This window comes from Oncorhynchus mykiss, chromosome 18 (assembly GCF_013265735.2).
Source record: "Oncorhynchus mykiss isolate Arlee chromosome 18, USDA_OmykA_1.1, whole genome shotgun sequence".
In the NCBI taxonomy this organism is placed as follows: domain Eukaryota; kingdom Metazoa; phylum Chordata; class Actinopteri; order Salmoniformes; family Salmonidae; genus Oncorhynchus; species Oncorhynchus mykiss.
Window position 1 is genome coordinate 10368579 of NC_048582.1, and position 24463 is coordinate 10393041.

Consider the following 24463-nt stretch of genomic DNA (forward strand, 5'->3'; position numbering starts at 1 on the left):
TTGTCTTTTGTTAAAATACAATTGTCTTCTCTGGTTTACTGTAAAGTTAACTGTAACTGGTAATTACAGTGGTTTGCGTTCTGAACACACAGTCCGATGTCTCCAGCCTCTTGCGTATGCGCTCACACATGCTCCCTCTGTGTCCCTCTGAGTGTTGAGGCTGGTGTGTGTGTGCATGTGTTTTCAAAGGAGTAGGACTGAGATCCTGCCTGGCAGGAGTCAGTCTCTGACAGTAGTGAGGTCTCCCCATCTGAAATGCCATATGGTGCCCCTAGTGGTAGAATAAAGTAATACTTTCCCTACCTCACCTCATAGCCCCATCTCATGGCCCGAATTCAATTCAAGGCCACAACTCATAGTCCCAACTCATAGCCCCAACTCCTAATCCCAGCTCATGGCCCGAATTCAATTCATAACCACAACTCATAGTCCCATCTCATGGCCCCAACTCATAGCCCCAACTCATAGCTCCACCTCATAGCTCCACCTCATAGTCCCAACTCATAGCTCCACCTCATAGCCCCACCTCATAGCCCAATCTCATGGCCCAAGTTAAATTCATAAGCACAACTCATAGTCACAACTCATAGCCCCAACTCATAGCCCCAACTCATAGTCCCAACTCATAGCTCCACCTCATAGCCCCAACTCATAGTCCCAACTCATAGCCCCAACTCCTTGCCTGAATTCATAGCCACAACTCATAGTCCCACCTCATAGCCCCACCTCATAGTCCCACCTCATAGTCCCACCTCATAGCCCCAACTCATAGCCCCAACATAGCCCCAACTCATAGTCCCACTTTATAGTCCCACCTCATAGCCCCAACTCATAGTCCCAACTCATAGCCCCACCTCATAGTCCCATCTCATAGCCCCAACTCATAGTCCCACCTCATAGTCCCACCTCATAGCCCCACTTCATAGCCCCAACTCTTAGCCACAACATAGACCCAACTCTTAGCCACAACATAGACCCAACACTTAGCCACAACATAGACCCAACTCTTTGCCCCAACTCTTAGCCACAACATAGACCCAACTCTTAGCCACAACATAGACCCAACTCTTAGCCACAACATAGACCCAACTCTTTGCCCCAACTCTTAGCCACAACATAGACCCAACTCTTAGCCACAACATAGACCCAACTCTTAGCCACAACATAGACCCAACTCTTAGCCACAACATAGACCCAACTCTTAGCCCCAACTCTTAGCCACAACATAGACCCAACTCTTAGCCCCAACTCTTAGCCACAACCTAGACCCAACTCTTAGCCACAACATAGACCCAACTCTTAGCCACAACATAGACCCAACTCATAGCCCCAACCCATAGCCACCCTTTTTGGCCCAACTCATAGCATCAACTCATAGCCCCAACTCATAGCCACACTTTATAGTCCCAACATAGACCCAACTCTTAGCCACAACACAGGCCCAACTCATAGCCACAACATAACCCCATCTCATAGCCACAACATAACCCCATCTCATAGCCACAACATAGCCCCAACTCATAGCCACAACATAGCCCCAACTCATAGCCACAACATAGCCCCAACTCATAGCCACAACATAGCCCCAACTCATAGCCCCAACTCATAGCTCCACCTCATAGTCCCACCACATAGACCCAACTCTTAGCCCCAACTCATAGCCACCTGGGTATACCTGACCCACTAAACTCTGACTCCAGGCCTCAACATGGAAGCGTTCATCAAGCCTTCTCTGAAGAAGCTTTCCTGAGACTACAGGGGTGTATTCATTAGTGCACACCGTAGAAAAACTTTTAGTTCAGGTTTTTCCCTCCCAGTTTGGGCCTGTTTGCTCATTCCTATTGAATACACCCCAGGTCCTTTATCTCAGTTCTGTTTCTCCTCTTCAGATGTAATGTCAGATGCCCACCGCACCATCTTCCTCTCTTAGGACTAGAGTTACTTTAACTTAGTATTACCGGGCTATTAGTCTCTGGCTGTGGCTGTCTGGGACTAGTGTCTGGGACTAGTGTCTGGGACTAGTGTCTGGGACCACCTTAATGATCATATAGCCAAGCTGACAGCAGGCCAGCTGAGACAGGGGTAATAGGGCGCCAGAGGGCTTTCTGGGTGATGATGTGGGTTTGAGATGGTGAGTGGCTTAGTGTGGAAGAGGAGAGGACTTATAAATAGCTCTGAATCAGCTACTTGCGAGTGGTTCTCCTGATTCATTGGGGTCAGGTCTCGGGATGTTTTCACTATCACTTTACAATGTATTCACTTTCTTCCTCTCTCCCTAAGTCACCATGGTCTGCTTTCCATACCAATCTCAGAAGTAATGATCTTACTCATGACAGCTAATACGTAGAACGCTGATCCCCAAATGCATAACAACAAGGTCGGTCAGTCACCATGACGATACTGATAAGGACCAATGCATGTGCACTCCACAGGTGGTCATCACACATCCATTACATTCCTAATGATTCAATCAAACATTGCGAACTCACCGGCTAATGTTTTCTGATTGCATTCCTATAACTAATTACAATCACTTACCGCTCTATTAGATTTGGCTCAATAGGTGACAGTGTTTGTAAGTGTTGAAGGAATTTAATTCCTCTGTTTTAATTCCCAATTCAAATTAAACACTTTTGTAAGACCCTTATTTTATACGAATGGACAGAGCCCGGTCTTAAAAGTCAAGTAACAGCGTTTATTTCAAGAGAGTACTGAGTACATACACATACACACATTATAAACTGAAAATGACGTCAGCGTTTTCAAAATGTTCCGTCTCTTCTTGACACTGGTAGAAAGGCCCTATAGCTCTCAAGCATTCCCTCCTCGCCTAGAGCCAAGGTCAGTCAGTGTAGATAAGCATTCTAGACAGTCTGGAGATATTGTTCATTCATTTGTACCAAGGAACAGACCATCATTGTTCTAAACTCTTGACCACATTCACTACATTATATTCAATACTGGGATCAAGAGAGAAAATTCATACATGTACAGTAGCATAATAGTATTCTGATTAGTACATCCTGATTGAAATGTATACATAATTAGTCATTTTAGATAAAAAATTCCCTTAACAGTAAGGTGTTATAAGGCTATTTTAGGCTGTGTAATCATTTAGGCTTCATCTCTGTACATTCCTTAAGGCAATACCACTGTAGGTGAGATGTTACTGTGAGGTTTCACTTATCAAGTCCATCTGGCCTGTTTTCCTGTTTTACACACACACACACACACACACACACACACACACACACACACACACACACGCCACGTGAACAGTTCAGCTGGGTACAGAATAGATCACACCTTCTCCACAGGGAGTGGACAGCGGCCGTATTGCTATAGCTCTGGCTCCAGGCTTTAATTCATTTAAAAATATATTTTTTAAATTGAACCTTTATTTAAGTAGACAAGTCAGTTAAGAACAAATTCTTATTTACAATGACGGCCTACCAGAAGGTAAAAAGCCTCCTGTGGGGACCGGGGCTGGGATTAAAAATATATATAAATAAATATAGGACAAAACACACATCACGACAAGAGAGACACAACACTACATAAAGAAAGACCTAAGACAACAACATAGCAAGGCAGCAACACATGACAGCACAGCATGGTAGCAACACCACATGACAACAACATGGTAGCAACACAACATGGCAGCTGCACAGCATGTTAGCAGCACAAAACATGGTACAAACATTATTAGGCACAGACAACAGCACAGAGGGCAAGAAGATAGAGACAACAATACATCACGCAAAGCAGCCACAACTGTCAGTAAGAGTGTCCATGATAGGAGTCTTTGAATGAAGAGATGGAGATAAAACTGTCCAGTTTGAGTGTTTTTTTGCATCTCGTTCCAGTCACTAGCTGCAGCATACTGAAAAGAGGAGCGACCCAGGGATGTGTGTGCTTTGGGGACCTTTAACAGAATGTGACTGGCAGAACGGGTGTTGTATGTGGAGGATGAGGGCTGCAGTAGATATCTCAGATAGGGGGCAGAACGGGTGTCGTATGCGGAGGATGAGGGCTGCAGTAGATATCTCAGATAGGGGGCAGAACGGGTGTTGTATGCGGAGGATGAGGGCTGCAGTAGATATCTCAGATAGGGGGCAGAACGGGTGTTGTATGCGGAGGATGAGGGCTGCAGTAGATATCTCAGATAGGGGGCAGAACGGGTGTTGTATGTGGAGGATGAGGGCTGCAGTAGATATCTCAGATAGGGGGCAGAAAGGGTGTTGTATGCGGAGGATGAGGGCTGCAGTAGATATCTCAGATAGGGGGCAGAACGGGTGTTGTATGTGGAGGATGAGGGCTGCAGTAGATATCTCAGATAGGGGGCAGAGCGGGTGTTGTATGTGGAGGATGAGGGCTGCAGTAGATATCTCAGATAGGGGGCAGAACGGGTGTTGTATGTGGAGGATGAGGGCTGCAGTAGATATCTCAGATAGGGGGCAGAACGGGTGTTGTATGCGGAGGATGAGGGCTGCAGTAGATATCTCAGATAGGGGGCAGAACGGGTGTTGTATGCGGAGGATGAGGGCTGCAGTAGATATCTCAGATAGGGGGCAGAACGGGTGTTGTATGCGGAGGATGAGGGCTGCAGTAGATATCTCAGATAGGGGGCAGAACGGGTGTTGTATGTGGAGGATGAGGGCTGCAGTAGATATCTCAGATAGGGGGCAGAACGGGTGTTGTATGTGGAGGATGAGGGCTGCAGTAGATATCTCAGATAGGGGGCAGAACGGGTGTTGTATGCGGAGGATGAGGGCTGCAGTAGATATCTCAGATAGGGGGCAGAACGGGTGTTGTATGCGGAGGATGAGGGCTGCAGTAGATATCTCAGATAGGGGGCAGAACGGGTGTTGTATGTGGAGGATGAGGGCTGCAGTAGATATCTCAGATAGGGGGCAGAGCGGGTGTTGTATGTGGAGGATGAGGGCTGCAGTAGATATCTCAGATAGGGGGCAGAACGGGTGTTGTATGTGGAGGATGAGGGCTGCAGTAGATATCTCAGATAGGGGGCAGAACGGGTGTTGTATGCGGAGGATGAGGGCTGCAGTAGATATCTCAGATAGGGGGCAGAAGGGGTGTTGTATGTGGAGGATGAGGGCTGCAGTAGATATCTCAGATAGGGGGCAGAACGGGTGTTGTATGTGGAGGATGAGGGCTGCAGTAGATATCTCAGATAGGGGGCAGAACGGGTGTTGTATGCGGAGGATGAGGGCTGCAGTAGATATCTCAGATAGGGGGCAGAACGGGTGTTGTATGTGGAGGATGAGGGCTGCAGTAGATATCTCAGATAGGGGGCAGAACGGGTGTTGTATGCGGAGGATGAGGGCTGCAGTAGATATCTCAGATAGGGGGCAGAACGGGTGTTGTATGTGGAGGATGAGGGCTGCAGTAGATATCTCAGATAGGGGGCAGAACGGGTGTTGTATGTGGAGGATGAGGGCTGCAGTAGATATCTCAGATAGGGGGCAGAAGGGGTGTTGTATGCGGAGGATGAGGGCTGCAGTAGATATCTCAGATAGGGGGCAGAACGGGTGTTGTATGTGGAGGATGAGGGCTGCAGTAGATATCTCAGATAGGGGGCAGAACGGGTGTTGTATGTGGAGGATGAGGGCTGCAGTAGATATCTCAGATAGGGGGCAGAACGGGTGTTGTATGTGGAGGATGAGGGCTGCAGTAGATATCTCAGATAGGGGGCAGAACGGGTGTTGTATGCGGAGGATGAGGGCTGCAGTAGATATCTCAGATAGGGGGCAGAACGGGTGTTGTATGTGGAGGATGAGGGCTGCAGTAGATATCTCAGATAGGGGGCAGTGAGACCTTTTTACTGCAGTCACAATGAGATGAATAACCCCGTTGCTATGGCGAGCTGGCTTTGGGACTATATTCTGCCACTTGTGCTAAGGCGAGCTGTCAGTCAAAGTGGCTTTTAATCTTTTAGTTTCTTCCATTCTCCTTCAGGGAGACCCAGGGCCCTCTGGTGTGCTGACTCATTGTGTGGTGTGCTGACTGCCTTTTCATAAAACAAGAAAAATGTGTGTATGTGTGTGTGTGTCGTGCGTGTGTGTCGTGCGTGTGTGTGTGTGTCGTGCGTGTGTGTCGTGCGTGTGTGTGTGTGTCGTGCGTGCGTGCGTGTGTGTGTGTGTCGTGCGTGCGTGCGTGCGTGTGTGTGTCGTGCGTGCGTGTGCGTGCGTGTGTGTGCGCGTGTGCGTGTGTGTGTGTCGTGCGTGCGTGTGTGTGTGTGTGTTTGCCTTCTTCTTCTGCCCACCACAGTATGACAATAGCCGGTTGTTTTTGAATGGTTCATATTGTAATGTATTTTTGATACCTCTCTACACAGGTGTGTGTGTATTGGGATGTTGGAGTACTCTGACTCCTGAATCTGATAGATATGGTAGTAGGTGGATGGTAGTATGACACTCAGTGCTGGGAAGAGAGATATTGGTTCTGGCTGTGGGCTGAAGGGGCATCTCTACACTCCTCAGGTCGGAGTTCAATTCTGTTCTCATTCATGTTTGGATATCAAACAAATATCATATTGATATCAAAATAAATGGATACCAAAAACAATTTCTTAGTTCACTTTTATCATATTAGTATTTGTAGTTGTTTATTTCTCTGTTTAGAATGCACATGAATAGATAATAATGAATGAATAATCAGACATGCAGTGGTAATGGCTCTGTAATCCATTGTGAAACGGTAGAATATAAAACAACATATTCTGATGAAGATAATTCCTGTTTTGTTGTGTTTAAAAGGCGTGGCTACTGGGAATGGCTACTGGGTGTGGCTACTGGGCGTGGCTACTGGGCGTGGCTACTGGGCGTGGCTACTGGGCATGGCTACTGGGCGTGGCTACTGGGCATGGCTACTGGGCGTGGCAACTGGGCGTGGCTACTGGGCGTGGCTACTGGGCATGGCTACTGGGCGTGGCTACTGGTCATGGCAACTGGGCGTGGCTACTGGGCGTGGCTACTGGGCGTGGCTGTCTAGATCAAATACAGCCTTTTCTGTGAAGCCCTTTATATACATCTATTCAGTTCATATAAAGACTTGGCTGGTGCCCAAAGCTACATTACAGATGTTGTTGCATTGATTTTGACATACGAGGTATTTACTATCTGTCCTCCGTGCCCTACACAACATTAGCCCTCTCTTGGTTGGCCACTTTGTGGTTTACAACAATACAATGCATGTTTTCAATTGGAATTTCTAGGGTTATTGATGAGCCACAGCACAATCTTAAATAGCCTTTGCTTTGTTTCAGTAGTAGGCTTCTGAGTGGTCCTTCACTCATACCACCAGTGTCCATCAAACAACAAACATCACAGAAAGATTACAGTCTTAGTATGCTGTTGGGTATCTCTGCTTGTCGTTTGCCCCAGTTCAGTGTCCCCTCCATCATGTCTCCCCTATCAGATAAGCTGGAGTTCGTTCTCCAAGAGGTCAGGTTGATCCCTAGAAGTCAGTTTTGCGTTTCCACCGCTAATGATTCAGTTTAGAATTTTGGCAGGGCAAACTGATCCTAGATCTGTATTCCGTACCCAGGGGCACCTTCACCCAGGATGAGACAGTTACACGATTCCCTGGCAGCATTTACCGCTCCACACCACTAGGGCAGTCATGAGCAGAGTGACCAGCACAGGCACTCCAATGAAAGGCCCCAAGATACGTATAGGAGGGTCCCGAAGCAGCCTGCCGGTCAGAGCGCAGTCGTGAAAGTAGTCCCGGTGAAGGCGTATGAAGAGTTCGTCTATCTGCTGGTTGGGCCAGAAGCAGTGCATCTTGAGTGCCACAAAATAGGTGCAGTTGGTCAGTTCCTCGTAAGGCCTGCAAGGGGGGATAAAACATTGAAACTAGGGGGCAGCATGAGAAAACCAACTCTAACTTTTAAATACAGTGCATTCGGAAAGAATTCAGACGCCTTGATTTTTCCAAAATGTTGTTACATTACAGTCTTATTCTAAAATAGATTAAAATAATAATAATCAGCATCAATCTACACACAATACCCCATAATGACAAAGAGAAAACTGGCTAAAAAAAAGAAGAGAAATACCTTATTTACATAAGTATTCAGACCCTTTGCTATGAGACTCGAAATTGAGCTCATGTGCATCCTGCTTCCGTTGATGGGGAATCTGTGGAATTCAGTTGATTGGACATGTTTTGGAAAGGCACACACCTGTCTATATAAGGTCACACAGTTGACAGTGCATGTCAGCGCAAAAAACAAGCCATGAGTTTGAAGGAATTGCCGTAGAGCTCCGAGACAGGATTATGTCGAGGCACAGATCTGGGGAAGGGTACCAAAACATTTCTGCAGCATTGAAGATCCCCAAGAACACAGTGGCCCCCATCATTCTTAAATGGAAAAAGTTTGCATCCACCAAGACTCTTCCTAGAGCTGACTGCCCGGCCAAACTGAGCAATCAGGGGAGAATGGGCTTAGGTGACAAAGAACCCGATGGTCACTCTGACAGAGCTCCAGAGTTCCTCTGTGGAGATGGGAGAACTTTCCAGAAGGACAGCCATCTCTGCAGCACTCCACCAATCAGGCCTTTATGGTAGAGTGGCCAGACGGAAGCTACTCCTCAGTAAAAGGCACATGACAGCCCGCTTGGTGTTTGCCAAAAGGCACCTAAAGACTCTCAGACCATGGGAAACAATATTGTCTGGTCTGATGAAACCAATATTGAACTCTTTGTCCTGAATGCCAAGCGTCACGTCTGGAGGAAACATGGCACCATCCCAACGATGAAGCATGGTGGGGGCAGCATCATGCTGATTGGATGTTTTTCAGCGGCAGGGACTGGGAGACTAGTCAGGATCGAGGCAAAGATGAATGGAGCAAAGTACAGAGAGATCCTTGATGAAAACCTGCTCCAGAGCTCTCGGGACCTCAGACTGGACAATGACCCTAAGCACACAGCCAAGACAACGCAGCAGTGGCTTCAGGACAAGTCTCTGAATGTTCTTGAGTTGCCCAGCCAGAGCCCGGACTTGAACCCGGTCGAACATCTCTGGAGAGACCAGAAAATAGCTGTGCAGTGACGCTCCCCATCCAACCTGACAGAGCTTGAGAGGCTCTGCAGAGAAGAATAGTAGAAAAATCTCCAAATACTGTTTGTAACGTCATACCCAGGAAGACGCAATGCTTTAATTTCAGCCAAAGTTGCTTCAACAAAGTACTGAGTAAAGGGTATGAATAGTTACATAAATGTGATATTTCCGTTTTTATTTTTTAATAAATTAGCAAACATTTCTACAAACCATTTTTTCTTTGTCATTATGGCGTACTGTGTGTAGATTGATGAAAACAAAAACATTTCATCCATTGTAGAATTAGGCTGAAATGTAACAAAATGTGTTTATAAATGTGATATTTTCGATATTAACTGGCATCAAAATAGCCATTCCTCAAAACATGTCTGAAAAGTGACTCTTTGAAAACAGGTCTGTTTCTGTCTCCAACCGACGGAGTGGGAAAAGGCAAACTAACAGCTTGAATTACCAGCGGGCTTAGCACAGCTAAATATAGATACCATACTGGTGGTAGGGTTTAGCACAGCTAAATATAGATACCATACTGGTGGTAGGGTTTAGCACAGCTAAATATAGATACCATACTGGTGGTAGGGCTTAGCACAGCTAAATATAGATACCATACTGGTGGTAGGGTTTAGCACAGCTAAATATAGATACCATACTGGTGGTAGGGCTTAGCACAGCTAAATATAGATACCATACTGGTGGTAGGGCTTAGCACAGCTAAATATAGATACCATACTGGTGGTAGGGCTTAGCACAGCTAAATATAGATACCATACTGGTGGTAGGGCTTAGCACAGCTAAATATAGATACCATACTGGTGGTAGGGCTTAGCACAGCTAAATATAGATACCATACTGGTGGTAGGGTTTAGCACAGCTAAATATAGATACCATACTGGTGGTAGGGCTTAGCACAGCTAAATATAGATACCATACTGGTGGTAGGGTTTAGCACAGCTAAATATAGATACCATACTGGTGGTAGGGCTTAGCACAGCTAAATATAGATACCATACTGGTGGTAGGGCTTAGCACAGCTAAATATAGATACCATACTGGTGGTAGGGCTTAGCACAGCTAAATATAGATACCATACTGGTGGTAGGGCTTAGCACAGCTAAATATAGATACCATACTGGTGGTAGGGCTTAGCACAGCTAAATATAGATACCATACTGGTGGTAGGGGTTAGCACAGCTAAATATAGATACCATACTGGTGGTAATGGTTAGCACAGCTAAATATAGATACCATACTGGTGGTAGGGTTTAGCACAGCTAAATATAGATACCATACTGGTGGTAGGGCTTAGCACAGCTAAATATAGATACCATACTGGTGGTAGGGCTTAGCACAGCTAAATATAGATACCATACTGGTGGTAGGGCTTAGCACAGCTAAATATAGATACCATACTGGTGGTAGGGCTTAGCACAGCTAAATATAGATACCATACTGGTGGTAGGGCTTAGCACAGCTAAATATAGATACCATACTGGTGGTAGGGTTTAGCACAGCTAAATATAGATACCATACTGGTGGTAGGGGTTAGCACAGCTAAATATAGATACCATACTGGTGGTAGGGCTTAGCACAGCTAAATATAGATACCATACTGGTGGTAGGGCTTAGCACAGCTAAATATAGATACCATACTGGTGGTAGGGCTTAGCACAGCTAAATATAGATACCATACTGGTGGTAGGGCTTAGCACAGCTAAATATAGATACCATACTGGTGGTAGGGCTTAGCACAGCTAAATATAGATACCATACTGGTGGTAGGGCTTAGCACAGCTAAATATAGATACCATACTGGTGGTAGGGGTTAGCACAGCTAAATATAGATACCATACTGGTGGTAGGGGTTAGCACAGCTAAATATTGATACCATACTGGTGGTAGGGCTTAGCACAGCTAAATATAGATACCATACTGGTGGTAGGGCTTAGCACAGCTAAATATAGATACCATACTGGTGGTAGGGCTTAGAGAGGAGTCATACCATACACCTAAATATAACTACCATAGCTGGTGGTAAGGGGTTAGAGAGGGGACATACCACACACCTAAATATAACTACCATACTGGTGGTAGGAGTTAGAGAGGGGACATACCACACACCTAAATATAACTACCATAGCTGGTGGTAAGGGGTTAGAGAGGGGACATACCACACACCTAAATATAACTACCATAGCTGGTGGTAGGGGTTAGAGAGGGGACATACCATACACCTAAATATAACTACCATAGCTGGTGGTAGGAGTTAGAGAGGGGACATACCACACATCTAAATATAACTACCATAGCTGGTGGTAGGAGTTAGAGAGGGGACATACCACACACCTAAATATAACTACCATACTGGTGGTAGGAGTTAGAGAGGGGACATACCACACACCTAAATATAACTACCATAGCTGGTGGTAGGGGTTAGAGAGGGGACATACCACACACCTAAATATAACTACCATACTGGTGGTAGGAGTTAGAGAGGGGACATACCACACACCTAAATATAACTACCATAGCTGGTGGTAGGGGTTAGAGAGGGGACATACCACACACCTAAATATAACTACCATAGCTGGTGGTAGGGGTTAGAGAGGGGACATACCACACACCTAAATATAACTACCATAGCTGGTGGTAGGGGTTAGAGAGGGGACATACCATACACCTAAATATAACTACCATAGCTGGTGGTAGGGGTTAGAGAGGGGACATACCACACACCTAAATATAACTACCATAGCTGGTGGTAGGAGTTAGAGAGGGGACATACCATACACCTAAATATAACTACCATAGCTGGTGGTAGGAGTTAGAGAGGGGACATACCACACATCTAAATATAACTACCATAGCTGGTGGTAGGGGTTAGAGAGGGGACATACCACACACCTAAATATAACTACCATAGCTGGTGGTAGGAGTTAGAGAGGGGACATACCATACACCTAAATATAACTACCATAGCTGGTGGTAGGAGTTAGAGAGGGGACATACCATACACCTAAATATAACTACCATAGCTGGTGGTAGGAGTTAGAGAGGGGACATACCATACACCTAAATATAACTACCATAGCTGGTGGTAAGGGGTTAGAGAGGGGACATACCACACACCTAAATATAACTACCATAGCTGGTGGTAGGGGTTAGAGAGGGGACATACCACACACCTAAATATAACTACCATAGCTGGTAGTCATACCAGGGGAGCTACAGAGCAGCATGACTGAGTGAATATAATTAGAGCTAAGACACACTGAAGTGCCTCCGGTCTCCTGGTAATATCAGAGGTGTTTGGACTGAATAAAGTTGATTAAATGTTTTCTTCATTGGAAACTTTGTTCTAAAAGAGCGTAGATGAATTCAGTGTAATTTCTGACTCTCTTTGACACTGGAAACCCCAAAGGTGACTACTGTTCAACTTCTAATAGGGCATGTGGTCCTGACCTGGCCATGAACACACACACACGCACGCACGCACACACACACACACACACACACACACACACACACACACACACACACACACACACACACACACACCAAGTCCAGAGGGGCTGGTTGGCCAAATATTTGTTTATGCAAAGTTCTGTCTCTTTCTCAATCCTTCTCTTCCTCTTCGCTTTTTCTTTCCACACGCAAAACAAAGTTGACCTGCTCAGCTCTCTCTCTCTCCCTCTCCCACCTCTCTCTCTCTCTCTCTCCCTCTCCCACCTCTCTCTCTCTCTCTCTCTCCCTCTCCCACCTCTCTCTCTCTCTCTTGCTCTCTCCCTCTCCCACCTCTCCCACCTCTCTCTCTCCCTCTCTCTCTCTCCCTCTCCCACCTCTCTCTCTCCCTCTCTCTCTCTCTCCCTCCACTCCCACCTCTCTCTCTCCCTCTCTCTCTCTCTCCCTCTCCTACCTCTCTCTCTCTCTCTCTCCCTCTCCCACCTCTCTCTCTCTCTCTCTCCCTCTCCCACCTCTCTCTCTCTCTCCCTCTCCCACCTCTCTCTCTCTCTCTCTCTCTCCCTCTCCCACCTCTCCCACCTCTCTCTCTCCCTCGCTCTCTCTCTCCCTCTCCCACCTCTCTCTCTCCCGCTCTCTCTCTCTCCCTCTCCCACCTCTCCCACCTCTCTCTCTCCCTCTCTCTCTCTCCCACCTCTCCCACCTCTCTCTCCCTCTCTCTCTCTCTCCCTCTCCCACCTCTCTCTCTCTCTCTCTCTCCCTCTCCCACCTCTCTCTCTCCCTCTCTCTCTCTCTTCCTCTCCCACCTCTCTCTCTCTCTCTCTCCCTCTCCCAATCTCTCCCTCCCTCTCCCTCCTTCACTCTCTCTTCTTCACTTCATCAGTGATTGGATAGTTGTCAGTTAGTTTGACTATTCTCTCATCAGTAATTTGTTAGTTATCTAATGATGGTGGAACATATTAAAATGTTTGAATGAAAACTGGACACGGGACTGTTCTTGCATGTGCTTATTGGGCCAGTATAGTTAGGCCCTGTCCAGAAGAAACACTAAACCCTTCTCCCTAGGCAATTGTTTAGATCTGAGACAACTTGATAGGTGTAAGCAATAGGGTGAATGCACTTTGAAGTAAATCTCAGCTCTGTTAAAAGTACACTCCAGACAAACTATTATTGATCCTAGTGATTCAGGAGGATCATTAAAACAGGTTGACATGCCCCACCAACATTACACAACTATACTGAAAGTCCTTCAATTGCTGCAATAAGTCAATCAAATCACTGATTAAAGAACAGTCATATTAACTGAAAGATGGTGGTGTAGCAGGAAGATCTGAGTACTGTGAACCTAAACGTGGTAAGTTCAAATCCCAGTTGAGGACATGTTGAATAATAACTACTCTATAAAATAACATGAATCATTTAATCATGTGTGTCAAAGTGTGTCAGATATCTGAGTTGAAAACATTCTGTGTGTGAGCATCCTTAACTTTGTCAACAGACAAACAACGATGAACGGATCAGTGGTTCACCAATCAGGGCCTTGACTGGCTCTGCAACAGTAATACATGTTCACCAATCAGGGCCTTGATTGGCTCTGCAACAGTAATACATGTTCACCAATCAGGGCCTTGATTGGCTCTGCAACAGTAATACATGTTCACCAATCAGGGCCTTGATTGGCTCTGCAACAGTAATACATGTTCACCAATCAGGGCCTTGATTGGCTCTGCAACAGTAATACATGTTCACTAATCAGGGCCTTGACTGGCTCTGCAACAGTAATACATGTTCACCAATCAGGGCCTTGATTGGCTCTGCAACAGTAATACATGTTCACCAATCAGGGCCTTGATTGGCTCTGCAACAGTAATACATGTTCACCAATCAGGGCCTTGATTGGCTCTGCAACAGTAATACATGTTCACCAATCAGGGCCTTGATTGGCTCTGCAACAGTAATACATGTTCACCAATCAGGGCCTTGATTGGCTCTGCAACAGTAATACATGTTCACCAATCAGGGCCTTGATTGGCTCTGCAACTGTAATACATGTTCACCAATCAGGGCCTTGATTGGCTCTGCAACTGTAATACATGTTCACCAATCAGGGCCTTGATTGGCTCTGCAACAGTAATACATGTTCTGGGGTCACATGCTCTGGCAACTCTCCCATGAAACATGTCTAAAACATGAATATCTTATGTTCTGAGAACATGGCAACCACGTTTGATGGAATATTCTCCTAAACCACAGAAACCTGGACGCATGACTGTTTGTGCCACGTTTCCATGACACGTGTCTAGAACATTCACAGCTTAAGTTCTGAGAACATAGTAACCACTTTCTGGGTCAATTCTATTTCACATTAAAGGGAATGGTCTCGGAAACATTCGTTGCACATCACAGGAACATTCCTATGAGGAATCCTTCTATCTGTGTGCCTGTTATGGTGATAGACATGTAAACATCGCTCTCCAGATGGAACGGTCTTGTAAAGACAAGGACCTCTGCTAAACTGGCAGAGCATCATTTGCAAGTAATACTGACAAATAATACAGTGACATAATTCAAGAAAATGTAATTGAGCTCAACTCTATTTTTATTTAGGATGAATCAAATGTAGGATGGATTTAGGTGAATAATATAGATTATACTGACTGAAAAGTGTCGGACCAGCTGCACCACAGGCTCTGGTCCAGGGCCTTCATGTCCAGAGTGAACTTGGTCACACAGAAGTCAGAGATGGCCCTCCCGTAGGCACCGCTGCAGCTGCTAAGTGGTGGAATGGCCCTCCCGTAGGCATCGCTGCAGCCGCTCACTGGGGGAAAGCCACGGGCTGCTTCAGAGGGAAGGAACATGTCATCAGATTGTAGTGTAGTTGTTGGAAGCAATCAGGGAGGCAGCAAGTTTATGAAACAGGGGCTAAATGTGTCAAGCGTCTAAGAGCAGGAGTGATGATTTAGGATCAGTTTTGCCTTTAAGATCATAAACAATAAGATTATATGGACAGGGGGCACCAGATCCTAGATCAGCAGTCTCACTCTGAGACGCTTGATGCATACAGACGAAGATCTTGATTCAAATACCCTTCGTTAATAAGCGTTTGATTGAGCCTGCCTGGAGTACCGGATAGGCAAGGTTTGCACTTTTGGGACCATTCCGTTGCACTAGGCAAGCTCAATCTAATGCAGCTTAAAGTATTTTAAAGACAACAAGTACTTTTTGAACCCATGTCTTGAAGGAAACATCCTAACCTGACCAGTACGGACCACCAGAATAGACTGTCCCAGTCTGTCATCCATGCATGCTTCAAGATGTCCACCATTGTCCCTGTACTCAAGCAAACAAAGGTAACCTGCCTAAATGACTATCGCTCTGCCTATAGCACTCAGTTTTTTCATCATGAAGTGTTTTGAGAGGCTAGTCAAGGACCACATCAGCTCCACCTTACCTGAAAACCTGGCCCATTAGGATGTGCATAACGACCTAACAGATCCACGGATGACGCAATCGCCAGTGTTCTGAACACGCCCCTTTCCCACTTGGACGTGCTGTGAGAATGCTGTTCATCAACTACAGCTCACCACCTATTGACATTGATGGGGCTGCAGTGGAGAGGGTCCAAAGTTCCACTCCACCCTGTAGAAGGTCTCCTTGCTGTCTGTAAATGAGCGCTAAGCCACCCAATGTCCACTTACAAGGTCATCTACGCACTAACACAATGTTAGGCAGTCCAAGGTGGAGGGTTGTCCATGTGGATAAATGTCCAGCTGGTGAGTTGGTGTGGAGCCCCAGGGGTTTACAGTGATGTTCTCAACCGGAACTCTGGAATGCAACCAAATGGTTCAGATAGGGGTCTGTAACCCTACCAGCTATGGCCTGTGATTGGGTACCCTGACAACCTGGTCCCTAACATAGAGGTGTGAAGTGCCCCCTGCCTGTACGAAAAAGTCAGATTAAGGCCGGGGGTCAGTACTTGGTAGCCTACCTCAGCTGTAAGAAGTCCCAAATGTTGTCTCTTAAGTGCCAGAGCCATGGAGAGGGTTTGAATGGTTGATGTCTGAGAGTTTCATGATTAAAGTTAGATGTTTTTGTACAGACAGCACAAAGCACTTTATGGGAAACTCAGTGTCCCAGATCTGTTTTTGCTCTTTCCTTCTCCATTGCTGTCCTTGTCAAGTCAAACATGGTCGGCATGGCAATGAGCACCAAGTTGGCATGATAGCACAACCAGACTGACGCTCAGGCTACTGTGCGGGTTCTCCTGACTTCCTCTAGCTAATAGTTCACACTTCTTTTGACACTGAGAATGAGACCAGCTCCAGGGGTCACCAGGGGTGACAGAAAGGTGGAACAGCAAAGTGCCCAAAGGCAGTTAAATGACCATTGAACAGTAGCAGAATACAGATGGTGCCTTTAAAATCACAAGGTTTACCCAGCAATAACCTTTGATGTGAGTACTCTGACTAATGTCATTCGAGAGCCATCTATAATTAGGCTACTATTAGTAATGATATCCTCCTGTGGGTGAATTGGGGACAACCCACTGGGCACAGATGTCAATTATCAAATCAAATCTTATATGTCACATGCGCTGAAAACAACAGGTGTAGGTAGACCTTACAGTGAAATGCTGAAAACAACAGTTGTAGTAGACCTTACAGTGAAAAGTTCTTACTAACAATCCAGTTTTAAGAAAAATAAGTGTAGAGTCAATGTGCGGGGCACCGGTTAGTTGAGGTAATTGAGGTCATATGTAGGTGTAAAATGGGAGTCAATGCAAATAGTCCAGGTAGACATTTGATTGGCTGTTCATGAGTCTTATCCGGCAGAAGCTGTTAATTAAGAAGCCTTTTTGACCGAGACTTGGCGCTCCGGTACCGCTTGCCGTGCGGTAGCAGAGAGAACAGTCTGGGGTGCAATTAAACGTTTATTCCACCTTGGTTCAACGTCATTTCATTGAAATGAATTGAAATCACGTTGATTCAACCAGTGTGTGTCCAGTGGGAAGCGGAATAAATAAGCTTTGTGTCAAATGTAGAGAGACCAGTTTATAGAAAGCGTTGCATTTGACTGACTGCATCTTCATGCATTTGATGCTGCTGATTCATTCAGGTTGACCCAGATATCCTTCACCTTGGTCAGCTGTTTTGTTTAGTATTGTGCGAACATGTTTTCATATTCATCATGATCATGTGTAGACTCCCAATGAGAAAATACTTGGAAAGACATCTTCCTGAGAAAGCTGCTGACTAAAGCTTAGAGACCAGATGCTCTATGTGAATACTGAACAAAATCATAATACTGGACACTTCACTTTTATAACGTCAATAATCGATGAAGTTGAAAATGGTTTAATGTCAAAATATGACATTTTCATCCTTAGCTTCATTCTACAGCACACGTTTAAAATGTTATGTATGTTTCCGTAATGGTCAAACGTTTGGATTACGCAATAAGTTGTATAGGCTACATCAAACGAAAAAGGTCAATGTAAGTCATTTGTAGATCACTTGGTACGGTTCGGCTATCTAGTAAGAATAGGAAGTGCGCCAGGGAGGCATATTGCATACAATTAAAAAACAGAAAAACAACCAGCAAACAAAAGCAAAAGAACAAATAGCTATTATATATAATTGATCAAATCACACTTACCCGCCACACATAAAACAAGGGTTAGTTTTGTCAGCGATGTACAGTCTAGTGCCATAGCTTCTTATTATGGACTGCACCGAAGAGACGCGGCAGTAACCTAACTTCTCACTCGTGTTCTCTTCTTCTGTGTATTGATGCGCTAATTCTTCCGTCTCATTGTCCTTTGCAATAACTGATTCATCAAATGAATATGCATGCTCCAACCGAAGCCATTGTTCACGCCAGTTGGCTATTTTAACTGGGGACAGGAGCGACACCCAAGTCGTGGAGCCATCCATAAATCAGTGGTAAATCGTTGGTTAACTTCCATACATAGCCGCGGGAAGTAGGGGTGTTGAGGGTTCTGCAGCGCCCCCTGAAAAATCAGAAGAAAAACACCTGCGACCCCCCCCCCTCCCCAACTACTTCCCTCGGTTATACTTCTGTATATAATACATTTTCTTTGTTCATAGTTTTTAAACAAGAAATGTCTGGTTAAAGTTACTATGTTGCTGTTGAGGTGGACAGTCTACCACTGTATCATAGTCCATATAATATCTATATGCCACACGTAAGTAGCCTATAGTGCCCAAAATATCACAGAGACCGGCGCAGGACTGTTGAGGTAGCACAACGGACATCGCTACCACAGCCAGGTAACCTATAGTGCCCAAAATATCACAGAGACCAACGCAGGACTGTTGAGGTAGCACAACAGACATCGCTCTCACAGCCAGGTAGCCTATAGTGCCCAGAATATCACAGAGACCGGCGCAGGACTGTTGAGGTAGCACAACAGACATCGTAGGCTCTCACAGCCAGGTTTGGCTGTATGATTTAGATGTTGTATTGCCCTGTTGCCAAGTTCTGAGATTTACAATTATATATATATATATACTATTATATATATTTTACCATATTTGTCATGTAATTACCTTGTATACAATATCCTGTGCTCTCTCCCACAGGTGGTGCAACCTCCCTAATTTATCCATCGGTTGGTTTATTCCATAATGCATGTTAAATCTTTATTCCATTGTTCATTTCATAAAGTGGGCAGTGGGCACACTATCGATCATTCTCATGTAATGCACTGGAGTCTGGATTTGTCTTTAGTATGCATGTCTGCTGCAGCTCTGATCTTGGCCATGAGAAACTCCTATTTATTAAAAGTCCTGCTGGAGATCAATAGGATTGAGGGTTTGTGATGGAGGACTGGCCAACCCTCAGGGCCTGGTTCCTCTCTAGGTTTCTTCCTAGGTTCCTGGCTTTTTCTATGGAGTTTTTCCTGGCCACAGTGCTTCTACGTCTTCACTGCTTGCTGTTTGGGGTTTTAGGCTGGGATTCTGTATAAGCACTTGGTGACATCTGCTGATGTAAAGGGCGTTATTAATACATTTCATTTGATTTGATGTGTGAATGGATCTTGTGTTTCTCCCACCACCCCTGAATCTCTCCAATTAAAGTAGATCTACCTTATGTAGTTCCCCTAGATGGCAGCAGATAATAGCCAATGACCAGTATGAGGGGCTCCTGTCATATAAGTTAGACCTGTTGGTGTACAGTGGGTCTCTCTTAGGAATAAAAGTGCTATCTAGAACCTAAAAGGGTTATTTGGCTGTCCCCTAGGGGAACCCTTTCAATAACCCCTTTGGGTTCCATGTAGAACACATTCCACAAAGGGCTCTAAATTGAACCCAAAAGGGTTCTGCCTGAAACCAAAAAAGGTTCTGCCTGAAACCAAAAAAGGTTCTACCTGGAACCAAAAACGGTTCTCCTATGGGTACCGCTAAATAACCCTAATAAGACATACATATTTACCATTACTAAGGCATCAACTACCATACACACACACACATATATATATATGCACATTATCTACTTTAGCAGATTAGCCTAATTTGTATCATAATTATATATTTTAAAGTATAACCACAGACCTACCTTTAATAAGATGTTGAACTACCATGCTTTTCCCCCTGTAAGACACAGGAGTAGGCCTACATCTTACTGATTATAAGCATAACCAGTTGTTCAATTCACTGTGTGGACTACAGGGGATGATACTGTATTACAGTTGGACCCATGTTGAAATGCATAGTAAGCCTATATAGTTTGGCCCTCTTGTGGTTATTGGCAGTATGTTGTTAGAATCCTACAGAGACTGTAACTGTAAAAGTATCATAGTCCATATAATGTCTATATGCCACATAGCACTTTGACAGACACAGAGAGACCCAGAGGCAGGGACATATACATCATTAATTCATTACAGTGTTTTGGCCATTTCTCTCACAGCAATGTGTTGACTTTGAGGAAAGATTGTATTCTGATTGACATCGATATAAAAACAATAACGAGGCCTAGTTGTTTTCACAAAATTATATGAGTCGTTTTGCTCTAGATGGCCTATCTGGGTTCTGTGGTTAACCTACTTTGGTTTGGGCACGTCATGCTCTCAATGGACGCAGTAGGCACAATTCTTCTCCTCTCTGTAAGGTTACGTGTACTGTAGCCTCAAGGCCTATTCAAATACGTCTAGTCAATGTCAACACCTATTCTGTCAACAAATACCATTTCTGAAGAGAAAGTAAAATAGAAACGCACAATACTTTTCGCATACAAACAGTTATTCCGATGCAATTGTTGGCTATGCGCATTTTACGCACACTTAGGGAAGTGTATAGGCCAGGGTCTGAGACAGGTGTACACTGTGCATCAAGAGAACAACTGTATATCAATCCTAATGAGCCAATGAGAGAGTGATATGAGTGATATGGGCGTGATTATTAAGCTCAGAGTCTTTCCCTCGACCAATCAGTGGACTGTAGGAGGTGTTAGCCGCACTGAAGGGGTGTGTCAAAACCCCCCCAGCCGTCTGCTGGATCGTAGTGTGAGGAGTAATGGCATGGAGTATCAGTGGTCAAAACCGGTCAAAACATTGGTCACTATAAGAACTACAAACGAACCTACTGTTTTCGTCGCGTTTAACTTGTGCATTGAACTATTTGGGCAAACGGAGGACGTCATGACGCGCGCATGTGGACCCAGTTTCTGAAACTGCCAAGAGCCGATATTTCCTTTTAAATAACGGAATACCTTATTGGACATGTGAGTTACCGGAGTTATCGTCAGCAACCGTGCAAAATGAAGTTTCCCCTGTGTCTTCGATGTCTCCTCATCTCCTTCGTGGTGTTCAGGCCGAGCACAGCACAGTCAGGTGAGTGAGAGCAACAGACAGCGCGCTCATGAGCAAGGTCTTCGGCTATGGTATTTGCCGTTCTAAACTGCCCGTAATAATTGATCTAAAATACAAATAACTGACCACGCTGCTGCTGATATGAAATGTTGTTGTGAAGTAGAACAGTATGTACATTGACACACTTCAAGCTGGCATGTTGTAATTGTCCATGACATTACTGCAGTCGTCTTCGTAAACAAATCTGAAGTTCACAAACACGCATGTCATTCCGCAAAGTGCATCACCGGATGTCAATAAAGCCCACTCACTCAAGATTGTCACTATTAATGAATCCTATCCGATGGCATCCTTTCCCGTAGGGAATAGTCTTGAATTAATATTGTCATACAACTCGAATAGGCTACCCCACACACAGAGGGTCATGGATTTCATTTAAAAAATCGTAGTTTCTAAGATACGCTCCAGGCATTGATTATTTATTGCTTATCAGGTGCGTCGTATCTGGATGAAACGACTTTCTCCCGTATTTGAGAGAGTTGGGCTAGTCATTTTAATTATATAGCCTGAAGTGTTAGAGGCAATTCTTCGTTTGCTGGTTGTTATTGCCATGATTCTGACGTAACACAGTGATTACACAGGCTACTTGTAATTATTAATGATATCTAGCCTTGAGTCTTTAGCAATGATTATTTAGCAATGCTTTAGCCTGTACATTTGGTTTGCGAACAAACTTGACTGCGTCAACAGTTTTCGTTGAAGTGTCCTGTGGACTATTGTCTCATCAGATCATAATGTACCCTAGGCTATTTATTTCAGCGAATCACCTATATGAATAGTAGATTTTGGTCTTATGCTTTCGGCTGAATATCGTTGAGGGGTTCCTTTCCTCTATATTAACAGCAAAATACATTTTCTAATGTTACAATATTTAACGTATGTAGCAAATCAAATCGAATAATTCGCCCTTGATGTTCACCTCCCCCTGTGGTTTCCCTGCAAGCTGAAAATAATTTAAGTGACAGGTGAAACAGTCCCGCAGCCGCCACTTGTTCGGTCAAATGCGCATGGTAGAGAGGCATTCACATCGACAGGCACTCGCTGAGGCAAGCGAATAGCTCACGCTCCCCCCTCTCCCTCCCTCCCAGCGCGCGGTCCAGAGCGGGTCCCACGCTCGTCCCTCGGTGTTCTCATACCGTAACCTACGAGCCTGTTTGTCCATTATGCATTTTGGCCTGCTACTGAAATGGAGCCCGTTTATGAATCGGGTTTGTTGTCGTCTCATTGATGTGTGGGGGTTGGCTGTGTCAGCGATCCAATTGAATGTCAAATTCATGGCTAAAATCATTGTTTTCAGAGAATGTGACTTAGCTGGCTACCGTCCATGTTCATTGTCATATCCATTCAACCGTTGATAAAGAGGGGGGCATTTTAATTACCAAATGATGTTGGCTTTTGAACTTTTCTACTATACCTTCTACTTTTTATGTTGATTAATTGAACTCCCGCGTCTCACCTCAACCCCTCCTCTCCTTTTTTTATGGGCTTTGATGAGTTCATTTTAGCAGTGCAAAATATGAGGACCTGAACTATAAGCACAGCCGTGGGAAGTACGGTGCTGCAGCACCCCCTGAAAAATGACAATAATAAAACAATATAAATGTTGTTGTTTTTTTAATGTTTTTTTCTCTCACAAAAGTAGTGCACTGGGCCTTTAATAGTCCTTTAGAATAAAATTAAAACGTTTCATTCCCTTATAGAACAGTACATCTGTGTTGCATTCAAACACAATATCCAGCGTTTCTTTCAGATCCATTTGTAGGATCCTATCTGGCTTGTCTGAATGCTGCTGTTACATATCTTAGCAGACTTGCCACAACTGAAGATCATCCTGGGAAATCAACATTATTCTATTCTATACAATTCTATTCTGTTCTATTCTATACTACTATAGTCTATCCTATTCTATTATTTACAATTCTATTCAATTAAATTATATTATATACTATTTGATTCTATTCTGTTCTATACTATTCGATACTATACTATTCTATACTGTTCTATTCTATACTATTATATCATATTCTATTTTATACTATTCTATTCTGTTCTATACTATTCTATTCTATACTATTCTAATTTACACCATTCTATTCTATACTATTCTATAATATTCTATACTATTCTATTATATACCATTCTATTCTATACAATTATATTTGATACTATTCTATTATATACTATTTTATACTATTCTATTTTATTCTATACTATTCTATTATATGCTATTCTATTCTATACTATTCAATTCTATACTATTCTATTTTACACTATTCAATATTATTTTATTTTATACTATTCTATTCTATTTCATTCTATATTCTACACTATTCTATGGTATTTTATACCATTCTATTCTATACTATTATTTACTATTCTATTCTAAAACATTCTATTATATACTATTCTATTCTAGACTATTCTATTCTGTACTATTCTATACCATTCTAATTTATTATATACCATTCCATTCTAGACTATTCTATAATATTATTTTCTATACCATTCCATTCTAGACTATTCTATATTATTCTATTCTATACCATTCTATTCGGTTTTATTCTATACTATTCTATTCTGGACTATTCTGTACTATTATATTCAATATTTTTCTATTCTATACCATTGTTTTATATACTATTCTATTCTATACATTCTATTCTATTCTATACTATTCTATTCTAGACTATTCTATACTATTATATTCAATACTATTCAATACTATTCTATACTATACTATACCATTCTATTATATACTACTGTATTCTATACCATTCTATTCTATACTACTCTATTCTAGACTAGACTAGTCTATACTATTCTATTTTAGGACTTGACTTAGGTTCTAATATAGTGTATAAGACAATAGTAACATTGTGGAGGTGCACATTGGTGTCACCATATTTAGACATCATAACGCTGGTCTCTCGGTGTTGAGGTGAGGAGACGACCTGCTGGTCTTGATTTGGTGGATGTGCAACATATCTGTCTGAAGGCAATATCACTGATATACACATGTCATGAGGACTGGGACGT

General features: G+C 43.9%; 2 protein-coding genes across 3 annotated transcripts in view; one reads left to right on the plus strand and one right to left on the minus strand.

Moving 5' to 3' along the window:
• Positions 1-6192: 6192 nt before the first annotated feature.
• LOC110527275 (receptor activity-modifying protein 1-like) lies at positions 6193-18495 on the minus strand. 2 transcript variants are annotated; one of them, XM_036951777.1, is made up of 3 exons: positions 18190-18495; positions 15193-15370; positions 6193-7848 (listed from the first exon to the last, which is right to left on the minus strand). In XM_036951777.1, the coding sequence occupies exons 1-3, from the start codon at positions 18242-18244 to the stop codon at positions 7593-7595; spliced, it is 489 nt and encodes a 162-aa protein (XP_036807672.1). In that variant the 5' UTR covers positions 18245-18495; the 3' UTR covers positions 6193-7592. The 2 variants fall into 2 exon arrangements, with proteins under 2 accessions (XP_036807672.1, XP_036807671.1); XM_036951776.1 differs by having other exon boundaries at positions 15193-15373; positions 18190-18494.
• Positions 18496-21049: 2554 nt separating this feature from the next.
• Positions 21050-24463, plus strand: part of LOC110510737 (receptor tyrosine-protein kinase erbB-4-like) — a 466703-nt gene continuing 463289 nt past the window's right edge. The window contains exon 1 of the mRNA XM_036951778.1: positions 21050-21388. Coding sequence (XP_036807673.1) covers positions 21316-21388 — 73 coding nt within the window. The 5' untranslated portion in view covers positions 21050-21315. The remainder of the gene's footprint in view (positions 21389-24463) is intronic.

Coding starts and splice junctions, on each gene's coding strand:
- LOC110527275 (XM_036951776.1), bottom strand. CDS start 18,244: ATGGCACTAGACTGTACATCGCTGACAAAACTAACCCTTGTTTTATGT. Junction 15,374..18,189: donor CCTTGTTTTATGTGTGGCGG/GTAAGTGTGATT, acceptor TTCCCTCTGAAG/CAGCCCGTGGCTTTCCCCCA. Junction 7,849..15,192: donor AGCTGGTCCGACACTTTTCA/GTCAGTATAATC, acceptor CCCCCCTTGCAG/GCCTTACGAGGAACTGACCA.